This window comes from Pan troglodytes, chromosome 10 (genome assembly GCF_028858775.2).
Source record: "Pan troglodytes isolate AG18354 chromosome 10, NHGRI_mPanTro3-v2.0_pri, whole genome shotgun sequence".
Taxonomy (NCBI): domain Eukaryota; kingdom Metazoa; phylum Chordata; class Mammalia; order Primates; family Hominidae; genus Pan; species Pan troglodytes.
Window position 1 is genome coordinate 20218836 of NC_072408.2, and position 13679 is coordinate 20232514.

Below are 13679 nucleotides of genomic sequence, written 5' to 3' on the forward strand. Positions count from 1 at the left end.
ACAGGGGTAATAATATTGCCTGCCTTCATAGGATTATTGTGACAGTTAAATGAAGTTAAACTATAATAATAAAAAAAAGATATATATATATATATAAAAAATGAAATATGTGTTTGAGTGGATACAAGTTTTTAGTGCAGTGTCTCTAGACTTCTTTTTTCCCCAAGATTGCCAAAGGCAATCTTGAAGTGCTTGTCTGTTTTTCTTTCTCTGCTGGTTGAGAAGATTTTGTCTCTGCCGGGTTGGTTCCAGGAACTTGTGTGATGCAGAGTCTGAGCATAGGCAGAGAAAGGCAGGACTCAGGAGCCTGGAAGAATAGGGCAAGCGGTTGTCCAAAGAGGTTAGGTCCTCCACTTACAGAAGTGTGGAGACACTGAGCAGGAGGGAGTAAAGACACTTGGGCTGGAGGAAATTGGGGAACTTCTTGGGGATTTTGGTAAATGAGAGGCTCCAGATCTGTGAGGCATTTAGGATGAAGAGCAGACATATGCCAGGATTATGAATTTGAACCCCTTTGTCATTATCCTTTGACAAATGCAGCTAAGCAATGAATTCCCTCTTGGATTATTTTTTTTGCCTGTTTAAACAGCACTGCTTTAAATTTGAGACTTCCCTAGGTCCATATGCCACGACACCAAGAGTCAGATCCATAAAACTGGGAACACTGTGCCCCAGGACAGTGTTCACTGGGCCATTGTTTTCTGAGTGACTGCTGTGTTGTGGGGAATAAGGTGCTGCTGTTGGCATTTGCAGAGTGGCTGCTCTGTCTCTCTGAGGACTGTCCTAAACGTGGACAATCCGCGTGTCCACATCACTTCCTGTCTCTCAGATCCTCCTTTTCTCACCTGTAAAATGGGGTGGACTACATGATTTGAATGTCCCTTTCCCACTTGAGAACTTTGCAGTTCTTGAAATCTATTAGATGGGAACAAGGGCTGCAGAAGCCTGGGGCCTGGTCCTTAGCCATTATTCGTGCTCTCGGAACACCCAGTTTGCTTGCATCTTAAAAGCGCAGCGTGTTGATATTTGTGTTATTTGAATACCTGTGCATTTTTGTGTGTGCATTTTCTGGGCCTGCTGCTTTTTTGAGGCCTGGCCATGTTTACTGTCTGTCTTCTCTTTTGTAGATGATGGTTGTGGATGGTGACTCTGGCTCCGTTGTTTGGAGTTACCGTGCTCCGTGTCACATGAAAGAAACGCCAGCCACCTCAGCAGTTACTTCAGACCAGAAGTCTGTCTTCCTCTTCTGGGCCGAAGGGCTGTCAGCTGCATCTCCCAATTCCGTAAGTGAGCCTGGGAGGGTCCCTTTTTTACTTTGTCAGATGGCAGCTGCTGTGCAGGGCTGACTGTGTTCTGGAGATGTTATTTGACCCATCACTTTCCAAGGGGTTGGAATAGAAACAAGTCAGCACTCGCTGGAGAAAAGCAGGAACCCTGTGTCCTCCTGAGCCACACCTTTGCCTTTTAGCAGAGAATGTGCAAGCTGACAACAGCCCCTAACTGCTGGCTACTGACAGTGGGAGGCTGAATAAAGAATAAAAAGTCCTCCCAAGATACTAGATCCAAATTTACAGATAATTCACATATGCCACGGTTGTTGAAGAGGAGAAATCATTATGACTGGTCTGAAGTGGGCAGAGAGAATTTCAAGGAGGAGTAAGGCTGGGCTTTGAGGCACATGCCCTGAGACTGAAGGAACGGGGATGGGGGAGCGTGGCCAGCAGTTGGAGAGGGACATTGACCAGATAAAACTGAGAGGTCATTTGAGGAACTATGGGAGAGAAGGTCTGACACCTAGAAGGCAGATTTTAGAAAGTCTTAAATGTTACACTGCAGTATTTTCATGGGGTTGGTGAGGCAGGGTGCTACCTGTTTTAGGTACTGGGGTGATTTTAAGTAAGACCCGCCCTGCCTGAGTTCGATGAAACACATCTTGACTAAGCACTTTCTGTGTGCCAGGCACTGTGATCTCTGTAGGGACTAAGGATAAACTGAAAATAATCTTGGCCCTCTAGAGAAGACAGATGGTCCACAGATAATGGGGGGAACCTGATGGAGGCAGGATCCTGAATTCATCAACCAGGCTCAGTCAACAAGTCGCTCAACTTCTCTGAACCTCATTATCTTTATCCATTAATGGTTAATGAACATGCTAATGTATTTACTCATTTTGAGGATCAGATTTACCTAAAATCTAGATTGTATTTCTAACTCTGACATGGCCTAACAGTGTGACCGTGGGCAATTTACCTAACATTTCAACTTCCTCCCCGCCTATGAGGGGACTTCAGAAAGTTCATGGAAAAATGTAATTAAAATATAAAAATAAAAAATATCGGCTGGGCGCAGTGGCTCATGCCTGTAATCCCAGCACTTTGGGAGGCCGAGGCAGGAGAATCACAAGGTCAGGAGTTTGATACCAGCCTGGCCAACGTAGTGAAACCTCGTCTCTACTAAAAATACAAAAAATAGCCAGGTGTGGTGGTGGGCACCTGTAATTCCAGCTATCTGGGAGGCTGAGGCAGGAGAATCGCTTGAACCCGGGAGGCAGAGGTTGCAGTGAGCCGAGATCATGCCATTGCACTCCAGCCCAGGTGACAGTGCGAGACTTTGTCTCAAAAAAAAGAACTTTATTTCTTAACATAAGCTCCATCAAGTTCAAGACAGTTTGTAAGCACTGATACCAGCCGTTTAGTCCATCCCTAAAGAACTGAGGGTCCTGGGAGTTTCATCATGTCAGTGCAGTCTTTTTTTACATTATAAACTGAGAAAAATGAGAGCCCTTTAAAGATTTCTTAAGATTAGGAAACTAAAGAAAGTCACAAGGAGCTAACTCAGAACCATAAGGTGGATGCCTCATGATTTCCCATTGAAACTCACAAAATTGCTCGTTTGATGAGAGGAATGAGTAGGAACATTGTTGTGGTGGAGAAGAACTCTCTGGTGAAGCTTTCCCAGTGTTTTTCTGCTAAAGCTTTGGCTTTCTCAAACACTCTCATTTTAAGCAGATGTTATCATTCTTTTTTTGTCTTTTTTTTTTTTTCCTTTTTGTGGAGAACGGGGTCTTGCTGTATTGCCCAGGCAGGCCTCGAACTCCTGGGCTCAAGCTGTCATCCCGCCTCTGCTTCCCTAAGAGTTGGGATTACAGGCATGAGCCACCGCACCCGGCCAATGTTATCATTCTTTAGCCCTAACGTCAACATAATGTGCATTTCTTCTGCTGTAGAGAGTTTGAAGACTGACACTCAGGCCTTGGAACTTTTGTTTTATAATTGATGATTTGCCTGTGTCTGGTCAACAAGCAAAATGCCTTGGGCATCCCTCCAAAATACTGTCATGACTTTTGCTGCTGACCTTTCCACTTTTTCTTGGACTGGACCACTTCCACCTCTTGTAGTCATTGCTTTCATTGTGCTTTGCCTTCAGGAGCACACTGGTAAAGCCATGTTTCATCTCCTGCTACAGATCTTCAAAGAAATGCTTCCAGGATCTTGATCCCACTTGTTTAAAATTTCCATTGAAAGTCCTGCTGTTGTCTGCAGCTAATATGGGCCAACAGTTTTGCCACCCATCCCGTGGAAATTTCGTTCAACTTTAATTTTTCAACCAAATTACGTAAACTGAACCAATTGAGGTGTCTTCAGTGGTGGCTATTGTTTGTGCTGTTAATCATTGGTTCTCTTCAGTTAGGGCATGAACAGGATTAATTTTTTCCTCACAAATTGATGAAGGTGGTCTGCCACTGTGGGTTTAATCTCCGACATCATTTTGTCCCTCGTGAAAATGAGCTATCTGCGTCTAAGCTGCTGATCTCTCTGGGGCATTGTCATCACAAATTTTTCAGAAAGCATCAATGATTTCACCATTCTTCCACCCAAAATTCACCATAAATTTGATGCATGTTCTTGCTTCAACTTTTTGGCAGAATTCATGTTACTTTGATAGGGGCTGTTTTCAAACTGATATCTTACCCTTCTTGGTGCCTCAGACTAGCTCCTGTTCAGGCATGTTATAACAAGTTAGTATGAGTTTCCTTTGGTGCAAAAAAAATTTTGAAGTCCTTGCATAGTTTTTTCATAATCTGCATTTCCATGAACTTTTTGAAGACCCCTCCTATAATAAAATGAGGGTATTGGGCAAGATAAGTCTCAAGTGTAGTCTTCTATAAATAACTACAAAAAAAAGAGCCATGTTACAAATGCTTTAATAGAGGTACAAGTAAGAAGTTTACATGGAAGCACAAAAGAAGGGAGATGTTAATTTTGCCTAGGGTAATAAGGGAGCTTTTCCTCAAAGAGGGGGCGTTCAAGGTGGGCACCTAAGGATGAGAAGTGTAGAGATGGGGTAGAGAGGATGGTTAGACAGTCTTAAGAGGCAAATAAGATTGGCAGCGGTTAGGCAGAGTAAGGTGAAGCATGGATTGAGGGTGATGATCAGACATTTGTGCAGCATGGGGTGGGCAGGTGAGTCATAGCAGCTCAGTCTGGAAAAGGCATATTTTGGTTAAATGGTGTAAGACTGCTAAGGAATTTGTGCTTCATTCTGTAGGCAGTGAGGAAGGTGTATGGCTGTTTTCTTCTCATGTTAGCTGAGCCGGAGATCTATCCTTTCATACCTGGGATCCTAAGGGTGTGTGGAAGATGCCCTCTTCTGCTTTGTGGGGATGTGTTGAGAGTGAGGTTGCAAGCTTCCTGCTCACACTTCTCCTCACTTGGGGACTTCTTCCCATGCAGCGATATGGAAGCAGGGGTAATATTCATCCCTCAGAGCTTCCATTTCCTCTACTGCAGGAGGCCCAAGGTAGTCCCAGGGGAGGAGAGGCACTTGGGAAGCTCTGGAGAGCAGCCACTTACTAACTCACATGGGTGTACTTCTGTGCTTTAACAACTGCATGGCTGCACACTCATGTACCTGCCAAGTCTCAAGTCCCATCCCCACATAGAAGTCATACTGATAAAGATAGTCCCACTGTGCATTTCTTCTGCTGTAGAGAGTTTGAAGACTGACACTCAGGCCTTGGAACTTTTGTTTTATAATTGATGATTTGCCTCTGTCTGGTCAACATTCCACTCATTTCAGGAACAGATAAGATTTTTGTAATTTTTAGCCTGATGCTTACAGTTGGCTTTGACACCCAGTGAAAGGAAATATCTTTGGCTCACTGTGTTTTCATAAATAGATTACATCTCCACAAAGCCCCATCTGCTGCAAGGGATGAACCAGTATTCCAGTACTTCCATGGGCAGAAGACTGGGACATCTTGTCAGATTCCTCTCTTGGGACCTGTACATTGCCTTTTCTTTTCTTTTCTTTTCTTTTTTTTTTTTATTTTTTGAGACAGAGTCTCTCTCTGTCACCCAGGCTGGAGTGCAGTGGCACGATCTTGGCTCACTGCAACCTGTGCCTCCCAGGTTCAAGTGATTCTCCTGCCTCAGCCTCCTGAGTAGCTGGGGCTACAGGCATACCACCAAGCCCAGCTTTTTTTTTTCTTTTGTATTTTCGGTAGAGACAGGGTTTCTCCATGTTGGCCAGGCTGGTCTCGAACTCCTGACCTCAGGTCATCTGCCCACCTCGGCCTCCTAAAATGCTGGCATTACAGGCATGAGCCACCGCGCCAGGCCTGCCTTCCTTTTTTTTCTTACAAGGGAGAAAGCATTTTCCAGCTGTAGATAGTGGTTTGAAAGAGTTAGTGATTAGTGTTTTGAGCTCTTTGAAATATGTCTCTTATACAGGGGAGTTTCTTTCAAACACATTCTTGTAGTTAGGATCAGGCATTAGCATCTGAGAGGAATGAGTAATCACCATTTTCTACTCTGCCTTTTCACCTGAGGACTGTCACGTGTGGGAATGTAGAGTTACCTTTGCTCTTCCTTTTTGCGGCTTATTGTCAGGATATCATCCTAGGAACTGAGCCGCCCAGCCTTCACCACCTTTACCTCCTGCATCCTGCGTTCCCCTCCATCCTTCTGGATCTGGCCAACACCACCGGCACAGTGACGGCTTCAGAGGGTGAGTCCCAGTGCCAGCGGGAGTCTGTACACAGATGGTGGGAGAGTATGTGTTGGCTGTGTGTAATGAGACCATTGCCCCACCCAGGGAAGGATGTGTGCTTCTCAGACGACAGCAGGGCACTTTCCCTGGTGTCCCTGGTGCCTCTTTGCTGGAATGCTCCCCTGGGTGGAAGCCCCGGGCTCACAGGGTGAGAATCCATATGCTCTGAATGTGGAGGTGAAAGTGCGTCCCATTCCAAAGGGTCTGTAAGGTGATGATTCATCCAGCCACTCCTTCAGTAGACATTTAATGAGCATCAGCTGTATGCCAGGCACTGTGCCAGGTGCTGGGACTACAAATAAGACTAGTTTCTTGACCCACTCAGAGATTAGGATTTGGAATTAACTGTGAAGGATATGATGGAGATAGAATGTGTTTTGCCAGGGCATTGATTTAGAAAACCTTTTTTTGAATATAACTGTGCACCTTGCATAGAAATTGGAGAAAGAAGAAAAATCAAAGGAAGAAAGAAAAATTGGCCATAATCTGGCCACTCATAACCACTATTAACATTTTGGAAGTGTTCTTCTACTTTACATATCTGTCTAAATAACACTCTAAATAAAATGGGATCCTATATGGGAGACCCTCAACTCAGGAAACCAAAGCATTGGGATTGCAGCCTCTGCTGCCTGCTAGTCTAGGTTGTCTGGTGATCTCCTCAGCGATTCCTTCCCTCATGGAATCTGCTGTTCCTGTTGGGAGGTCAGGGAGTGCAGGAGTGAGAGAGGACCAGATGACCACATCTCCTTTCTTTCTTTCCACATTCTCTTGCTACTTATGGACTTGGCTGTCTACTTACAAACTCATTGGCCTTGGGCTGCAACTGGTGTTTGTAGTTTTCTTGATTTATTGGGATACATGGGGAAGAACAGCTTACCTGGAACTTGCAGGCACACCTGTCCACTGATTGGGGGATGGGGGCAGGGAGGTATGAGCTTGGAAAATCCTGTGATTAGATCTGAGTGAGCTGTTTTTTCAACAGTAGCATAAAATACTCAGTGAACATCAAATAATGGTAATTAAGAATCTTGACACCATTTTTATTACAACTTGTATTTTATTTTATTTATTTATTTTTAAAATTTTATTATTATTGTACTTTAAGTTTTAGGGTACATGTGCACAATGTGCAGGTTAGTTACATATGTATACATGTGCCATGCTGGTGTGCTGCACCCATTAACTCGTCATTTAGCATTAGGTATATCTCCTAATGCTATCCCTCCCCCCACCCCACAACAGTCCCCAGAGTGTGATGTTCCCCTTCCTGTGTCCATGTGTTCTGATTGTTCAATTCCCACCTATGAGTGAGAACATGCGGTGTTTGGTTTTTTGTCCTTGCGATAGTTTACTGAGAATGATGATTTCCAATTTCATCCATGTCCCTACAAAGGACATGAACTCATCATTTTTTATGGCTGCATAGTATTCCATGGTGTATATGTGCCACATTTTCTTAATCCAGTCTATCGTTGTTGGACATTTGGGTTGGTTCCAAGTCTTTGCTATTGTGAATAGTGCCGCAATAAATATACGTGTGCATGTGTCTTTATAGCAGCATGATTTATAGTCTTTTGGGTATATACTCAGTAATGGGATGGCTGGGTCAAATGGTATTTCTAGTTCTAGATCCCTGAGGAATCGCCACACTGACTTCCACAATGGTTGAACTAGTTTACAGTCCCAACAGTGTAAAAGTGTTCCTATTTCTCCGCAACTTCTCCAGCACCTGTTGTTTCCTGACTTTTTAATGATTGCCATTCTAACTGGTGTGAGATGGTATCTCATTGTGGTTTTGATTTGCATTTCTCTGATGGCCAGTGATGGTGAGCATTTTTTCATGTGTTTTTTGGCTGCATAAATGTCTTCTTTTGAGAAGTGTCTGTTCATGTCCTTTGCCCACTTTTGGATGGGGTTGTTTGTTTTTTTCTTGTAAATTTGTTTGAGTTCATTGTAGATTCTGGATATTAGCCCTTTGTCAGATGCGAAAGTTTTCTCCCATTTTGTAGGTTGCCTGTTCACTCTGATGGTAGTTTCTTTTGCTGTGCAGAAGCTCTTTAGTTTAATTAGATCCCATTTGTCAATTTTGGCTTTTGTTGCCATTGCTTTTGGTGTTTTAGACATGAAGTCCTTGCCCATGCCTATGTCCTGAATGGTAATGCCTAGGTTTCTTTCTAGGGTTTTTATGGTTTTAGGTCTAACGTTTAAGTCCACAGCCAATATCGTACTGAATGGGCAAAAACTGGAAGCATTCCCTTTGAAAACTGGCACAAGACAGGGATGCCCTCTCTCACCACTCCTATTCAACATAGTGTTGGAAGTTCTGGCTAGGGCAATTAGGCAGGAGAAGGAAATAAAGGGTATTCAATTAGGAAAAGAGGAAGTCAAATTGTCCATGTTTGCAGATGACATGATTGTATATCTAGAAAACCCCATTGTCTCAGCCCAAAATCTCCTTAAGCTGATAAGCAACTTCAGCAAAGTCTCAGGATACAAAATCAATGTACAAAAATCACAAGCATTCTTATACACCAATAACAGACAAACAGAGAGCCAAATCATGAGTGAACTCCCATTCACAATTGCTTCAAAGAGAATAAAATACCTAGGAATCCAACTTACAAGGGACATGAAGGACCTCTTCAAGGAGAACTACAAACCACTGCTCAAGGAAATAAAAGAGGATACAAACAAATGGAAGAACATTCCATGCTCATGGGTAGGAAGAATCAATATCGTGAAAATGGCCATACTGTCCAAGGTAATTTATAGATTCAATGCCATCCCCATCAAGCTACCAATGACTTTCTTCACAGAATTGGAAAAAACTACTTTAAAGTTCATATGGAACCAAAAAAGAGCCCGCATCACCAAGTCAATCCTAAGCCAAAAGAACAAAGCTGGAGGCATCACACTACCTGACTTCAAACTATACTACAGGGCCACAGTAACCAAAACAGCATGGTACTGGTACCAAAACAGAGATATAGATCAATGGAACAGAACAGAGCCCTCAGAAATAATGCTGCATACCTACAACTATCTGATCTTTGACAAACCTGAGAAAAACAAGCAATGGGGAAAGGATTCCCTATTTAATAAATGGTGCTGGGAAAACTGGCTAGCCATATGTAGAAAGCTGAAACTGGATCCCTTCCTTACACCTTATACAACTTGTATTTTAAAGATGAGGCAAAATAAACACTGGCAAGGTAAATCGCCTCTGTGACTGCGCACTGACAGTCTGGGAATTCTCAGGCTCCCTAGTGTTTTGGGCTTGCTTTTCTACTGAATTCTTGCCACAAGGGGCACATTCTCTCAGTTCCTGAGTTGAGCTTTTTTGGAAATAGCTTCAGAGGAGTAAAGGTGCAAAGACCAGGAAGAATGTGCTGCTTTACTGGCGTCCAGTCCTTCCCCTCTTTGCACCCGTGGGCTAGCTCACTGCCTTCTGTTTATTCAGTGCTCAGTACATTTCCTGTATGAACTTATGAGTAAATAAATGTATTGTTGAACCAAACTCCTCTCCTGTTAGTGGACGGTATGTGTCCATGTTAACTGCTCTTGTTTTTGTCCTTCCTCAGTTGGAATTAACGACCTCTGGAAAGATGCCTTTTATGTTACCAGGACAACAGGGCCAAGCTCCGAAGGCCATCCAGCAGCCCTGGTGGTCAGCAAGCTTAGTCTACGGTGGGCACTAATGGAGGGCCAGATGGCTCAGCTACAGGAGTCCACCCCCAAAATTGGCCGTGGGGAGCTGCGAAGATTTCTCTCTAGGATAAAGTTTGTTGAAGCTCCCTACGAGGTGAGTGGCTGCAGAAATATTGTTCCTCTTGAGGGTTTAGGACAAATATTACCAATTCCAGCTTTGTCTTTAGAAAGTAGGCAGAATGGGGAACTTTCTCGAGTACTGTGTATCAAGACAGTTGTTTTGGACCAACACTGTTTCCTATGGATGCCTTCTGACCATGAAGAAATGATTCTCAGTTGTTTTTAGCTGGAAATAATAGCATCTTCCTTAGGGGACATTTGACAATGTGGGGTTGTGGTTTTTATTGTCCCAGTGACTGACAGGGGTGGCTACGACTGGTATTTTCTGGGTTGGGGCCAGTGATGCTAACATCATGCAGGGCTTGTGGCAGTTACATACTACAAAGAATCATCTTGCTCAAAATGCTAATGTTCCCTCCCCATCCCCACTCCCAAGAAATATTATAGTCTAGTGCAAAGTTCAAAAGCTTATCATGGAAAATAACAAAGTTTCTGGGCCTTTCTGGAAGGAGGAAATGTTTACAGACTATTGGAGCTAAAGAAAAGGACAGGAAAATAGAGAAATATTCTGACCTTTAGTTTTCCTGCTTTTCTTTGAACATCTCTACCATGAAAAACAATAAAGTCACTGATAACTCTTTTTCCATAGATCTAATCTGATGGAATCTTCAGTTGCAGAAGAAGTGAACAGAGTGGATACCCTCTCTACTCTCCTGTCACTGTAAAATCAGTTCTATGGAGAGAAGACTTCTTCGTCCTCATTTACCACCTCCCTGATGGTTGCAAAGGCTTGGGAAGGCATGCTGGAGTCTTTGACGGCAGCATGGTCTATTTGGCTGGGGCGTCTTACCTACCTTTTCAGTCCCTGCATTAATCCCCTCTAGGAACTCTGCGTGGATCGTTTGGAAATGTGAATCTCTTAAGTATTTAATTTTTTTGGTATGTCTAATTTATGAAGTCTTGCTGGGAAAGCCAGTGAAGTCTATGACTAGGAAACATTTTGTTGTACATTGTGCTGTGTGTGTGTATATTTTAGTGTTGTGGTGAAGTTATTTTCCAGGTATGTCCTAAGCTTCAGGGATCCAGTTTCTTGTCCTTCTGAAATATATCTGGTTTGTTTGGTCATTTTGAGACTTCCAGATGCCCTACCTGTGGTGTTGAGGGCCACTTATTTCTCTCCTTATTCTTTCCCACCTGTACCTTGGCTACTTCCAAATTGTAGACAGAGTGAGAAAGATTTATAGTGGAAGACTGAGTTAGCCATCCAAGCATTTTCATCTCTTTTGTTTTATATCCTATTTCCTTTGATTTTCCATCCATGTCTATTAAGTGACCACAAGAATAACTATATTCCTATCACAAGGGGAGCAAGAGGATGTAGTCTCAGTGACCCATCTGTGACCAAGTCCACATGTTGTGTTATATGTGGCTCTGATGGTTCTGCCAGTCATGATCTTTTTTCTGTGGCGACATCAGAAGTGTATGTTTGCATGCTGTCTTCAACTTAGAGGAGAACTGGAAGTCAGGAGCCTTTGATGTCCTTATCCTGCTGTATGTCTTCTCTGCATCTTTTTCTATAGGGCACCCTCCTTAGCTCCCCTCACTCTGTTTTCTCTTCTATTCAGGGATATGTTTCTGGACTTTTTCTTCTGCTACTTGAGTCCAGGATGCAACCATTTTGTCCTGCATCTCTCCTTTCCTGTAGAGCCTTTGAAGCATTGTATTTTGGGAAAATTCTTCTGTAAATACTATAACTTTTATAAATGGTTAAGTTATTTAGAATTATCTCCAGTGCTTACTTCTCCCTTCTTCTGTATAAATCTGCTACTTCAATTAAGTTCTCCTCTAAACTTTTAGGTCATTGTTTATATAGCAGAAAATTCAATGTTAGCGGATGGAAAACTGCTTCTTGAATAACCTTGATAGGTCATCCCTGAGTGCACCTCAGGTTCTCTCTTTACCTGGGCTTGTATTTTTTTATTTATTTATTTTTTTTGAGACAGAGTTTTGCTCTTGTCGCCCAGGCTGGAGTGCAATGGTGCAATCTCGGCTCACTGCAACCTTCGCCTCCTGGGTTCAAGCGATTCTCCAGCCTTAGCCTCCCAAGTAGCTGGGACTACAGGTGCCCGCTACCATGCCTGGCTAATTTTTTTTTTTGTATTTTTAGTAGAGATGGGGTTTCACCATGTTGGCCAGGCTGGTCACGAACTCCTGACCTCAGATAATCCACCTGCTTCTGCCTCCCAAAGTGCTGGGATTACAGGCGTGAGCCACCATGCCCGGCTGGGCTTGTATCTTTTAGCTTGTGTTAGTAAAAGGATTCTAGAAAATTATGAAGTCCAGATTTAAAGGGATCTCTGTTAATTACCCACTGACAGGCATTATGACCTAACAGGAGGTTGGTAGCAGTAGATCCAAGCATGCATGTTGCCTGGCCTGTAGATTGGCCTTATCAGGTTTCTGGGTGCCTCTGCCTTAAGATCCTGAAGGCAAATTTTGTTTCAACAGTTTGGAAGTCATCTGTGGGTCCAGCTTGACTTTGGAGGAATAAGAAGATACTTCTAGAGTATGGGAATGATTCCAGATAATTTCTGGGATTTGAATCTACTTGAGTTTAAGGGCCTGTGACCTAATTTGGTTTAGTATAGAATTTGAAGAATTAATTTATAGGCAGCTGAATACCCAAAACTCGGGTGGTGGTCCTGTGGTCTGGCTGAGCTGTCCGGGCATAACCTGGTTCTCTGTTATGTTAAGGCTTTCTGGGAAGCCAGCCACTATGCGCAGGAGTGAAACATGAAGTTGTTTACTGAGGACCTGTTTTGGTGGGATTGTTTGGGCAGAGGACTGTGTTTATGCAGGGCAAATCCCAGAAAGAGATAAGAGGAAGCCAGAGAAACTTAATGTACCTGAATTCTTCATGGTGTATTTGCAAACTAACTTAACATAGATTCTTTTGACTGTGGTAAGTTTGAATCTCTCCTTGCCAAACAACATTGTAAGTTTAGTTTTCTTCTTCCTCTTGCAGCCGGTACAGAAAGGTGTAAGTGGTGGCTGAAAATTGAGGAAGCTTCATCTGACCAATGTGGGTGCTGGTTTCTTGTGAAATGTGTCCCTAAGCCTCCTTCTCCTTGCAGGCAGCCGCCCACCCAGGTGTCTAAGATAGGACATGCTCCTTTCTTTCTCTAATCCCATCCTGAGGTTGCCGGCAAAGCCAATATGACCACTACTAAGAAATAGTGATGATTTCTACAAATGCAAGGGTCTTACCCTCCTCTTTCCCTTAAACACCCTCCCTTTTCCTTAGACCCTGTTTTTGCCATCCCCCAAATGTGTGGTATGGTGAAACTAATCCCCCGAATGTGAATTGCTATCCTTATTGCCCTATTAAAGAAGAGCCAGCTGGTATATTGTCAGGAAGCACTATTTAAAATGTGAACTGTTACAGAGTAAATAAATAAATACTCTACAGGAATACACTTGTGTGCCATTCTCATTCATCTTAGTCATCAATGATGGTTTGTTTCCCCATATGGAAAAGAGAACGGGCAAGTAGATGGGTGGCATTCTTTTTTTTTTTTTTTAAGTTCTAGGGTACATGTGCACAACGTGCAGATTTGTTACATATGTATACATGTGCCATGTTGGTGTGCTGCACCCATTAACTCGTCATTTACATTAGGTATATCTCCTAATGCTATCCTTCCCTCCCTCCCCCCACCCCATGACAGGCCCGGTGTGTGATGTTCCCCACCCTGTGTCCAAGTGTTTTTATTGTTCAGTTCCCACCTGTGAGTGAGAATATGCAGTGTTTGGTTTTCTATCCTTGTGATAGTTTGCTCAGAATGATGGTTTCCAGC

General features: G+C 43.2%; 1 protein-coding gene across 4 annotated transcripts in view; it reads left to right on the forward strand.

Annotated features, from left to right (window-relative positions):
* The window catches only part of FAM234B (family with sequence similarity 234 member B), a 92954-nt gene that overhangs the window by 25590 nt on the left and 53685 nt on the right, over positions 1-13679 (forward strand). For 3 of the 4 annotated variants that reach the window (XM_016922994.4, XM_063785462.1, XM_063785463.1), the window contains exons 10-13: positions 1128-1283; positions 5892-6009; positions 9636-9856; positions 10472-13296. In XM_016922994.4, coding sequence (XP_016778483.1) covers positions 1128-1283; positions 5892-6009; positions 9636-9856; positions 10472-10477 — 501 coding nt within the window. In that variant the 3' untranslated portion in view covers positions 10478-13296. Of the gene's footprint in view, positions 1-1127; positions 1284-5891; positions 6010-9635; positions 9857-10471; positions 13297-13679 lie in introns of those variants that run through there. The other variant, XM_054664094.2, reaches the window with a different exon arrangement.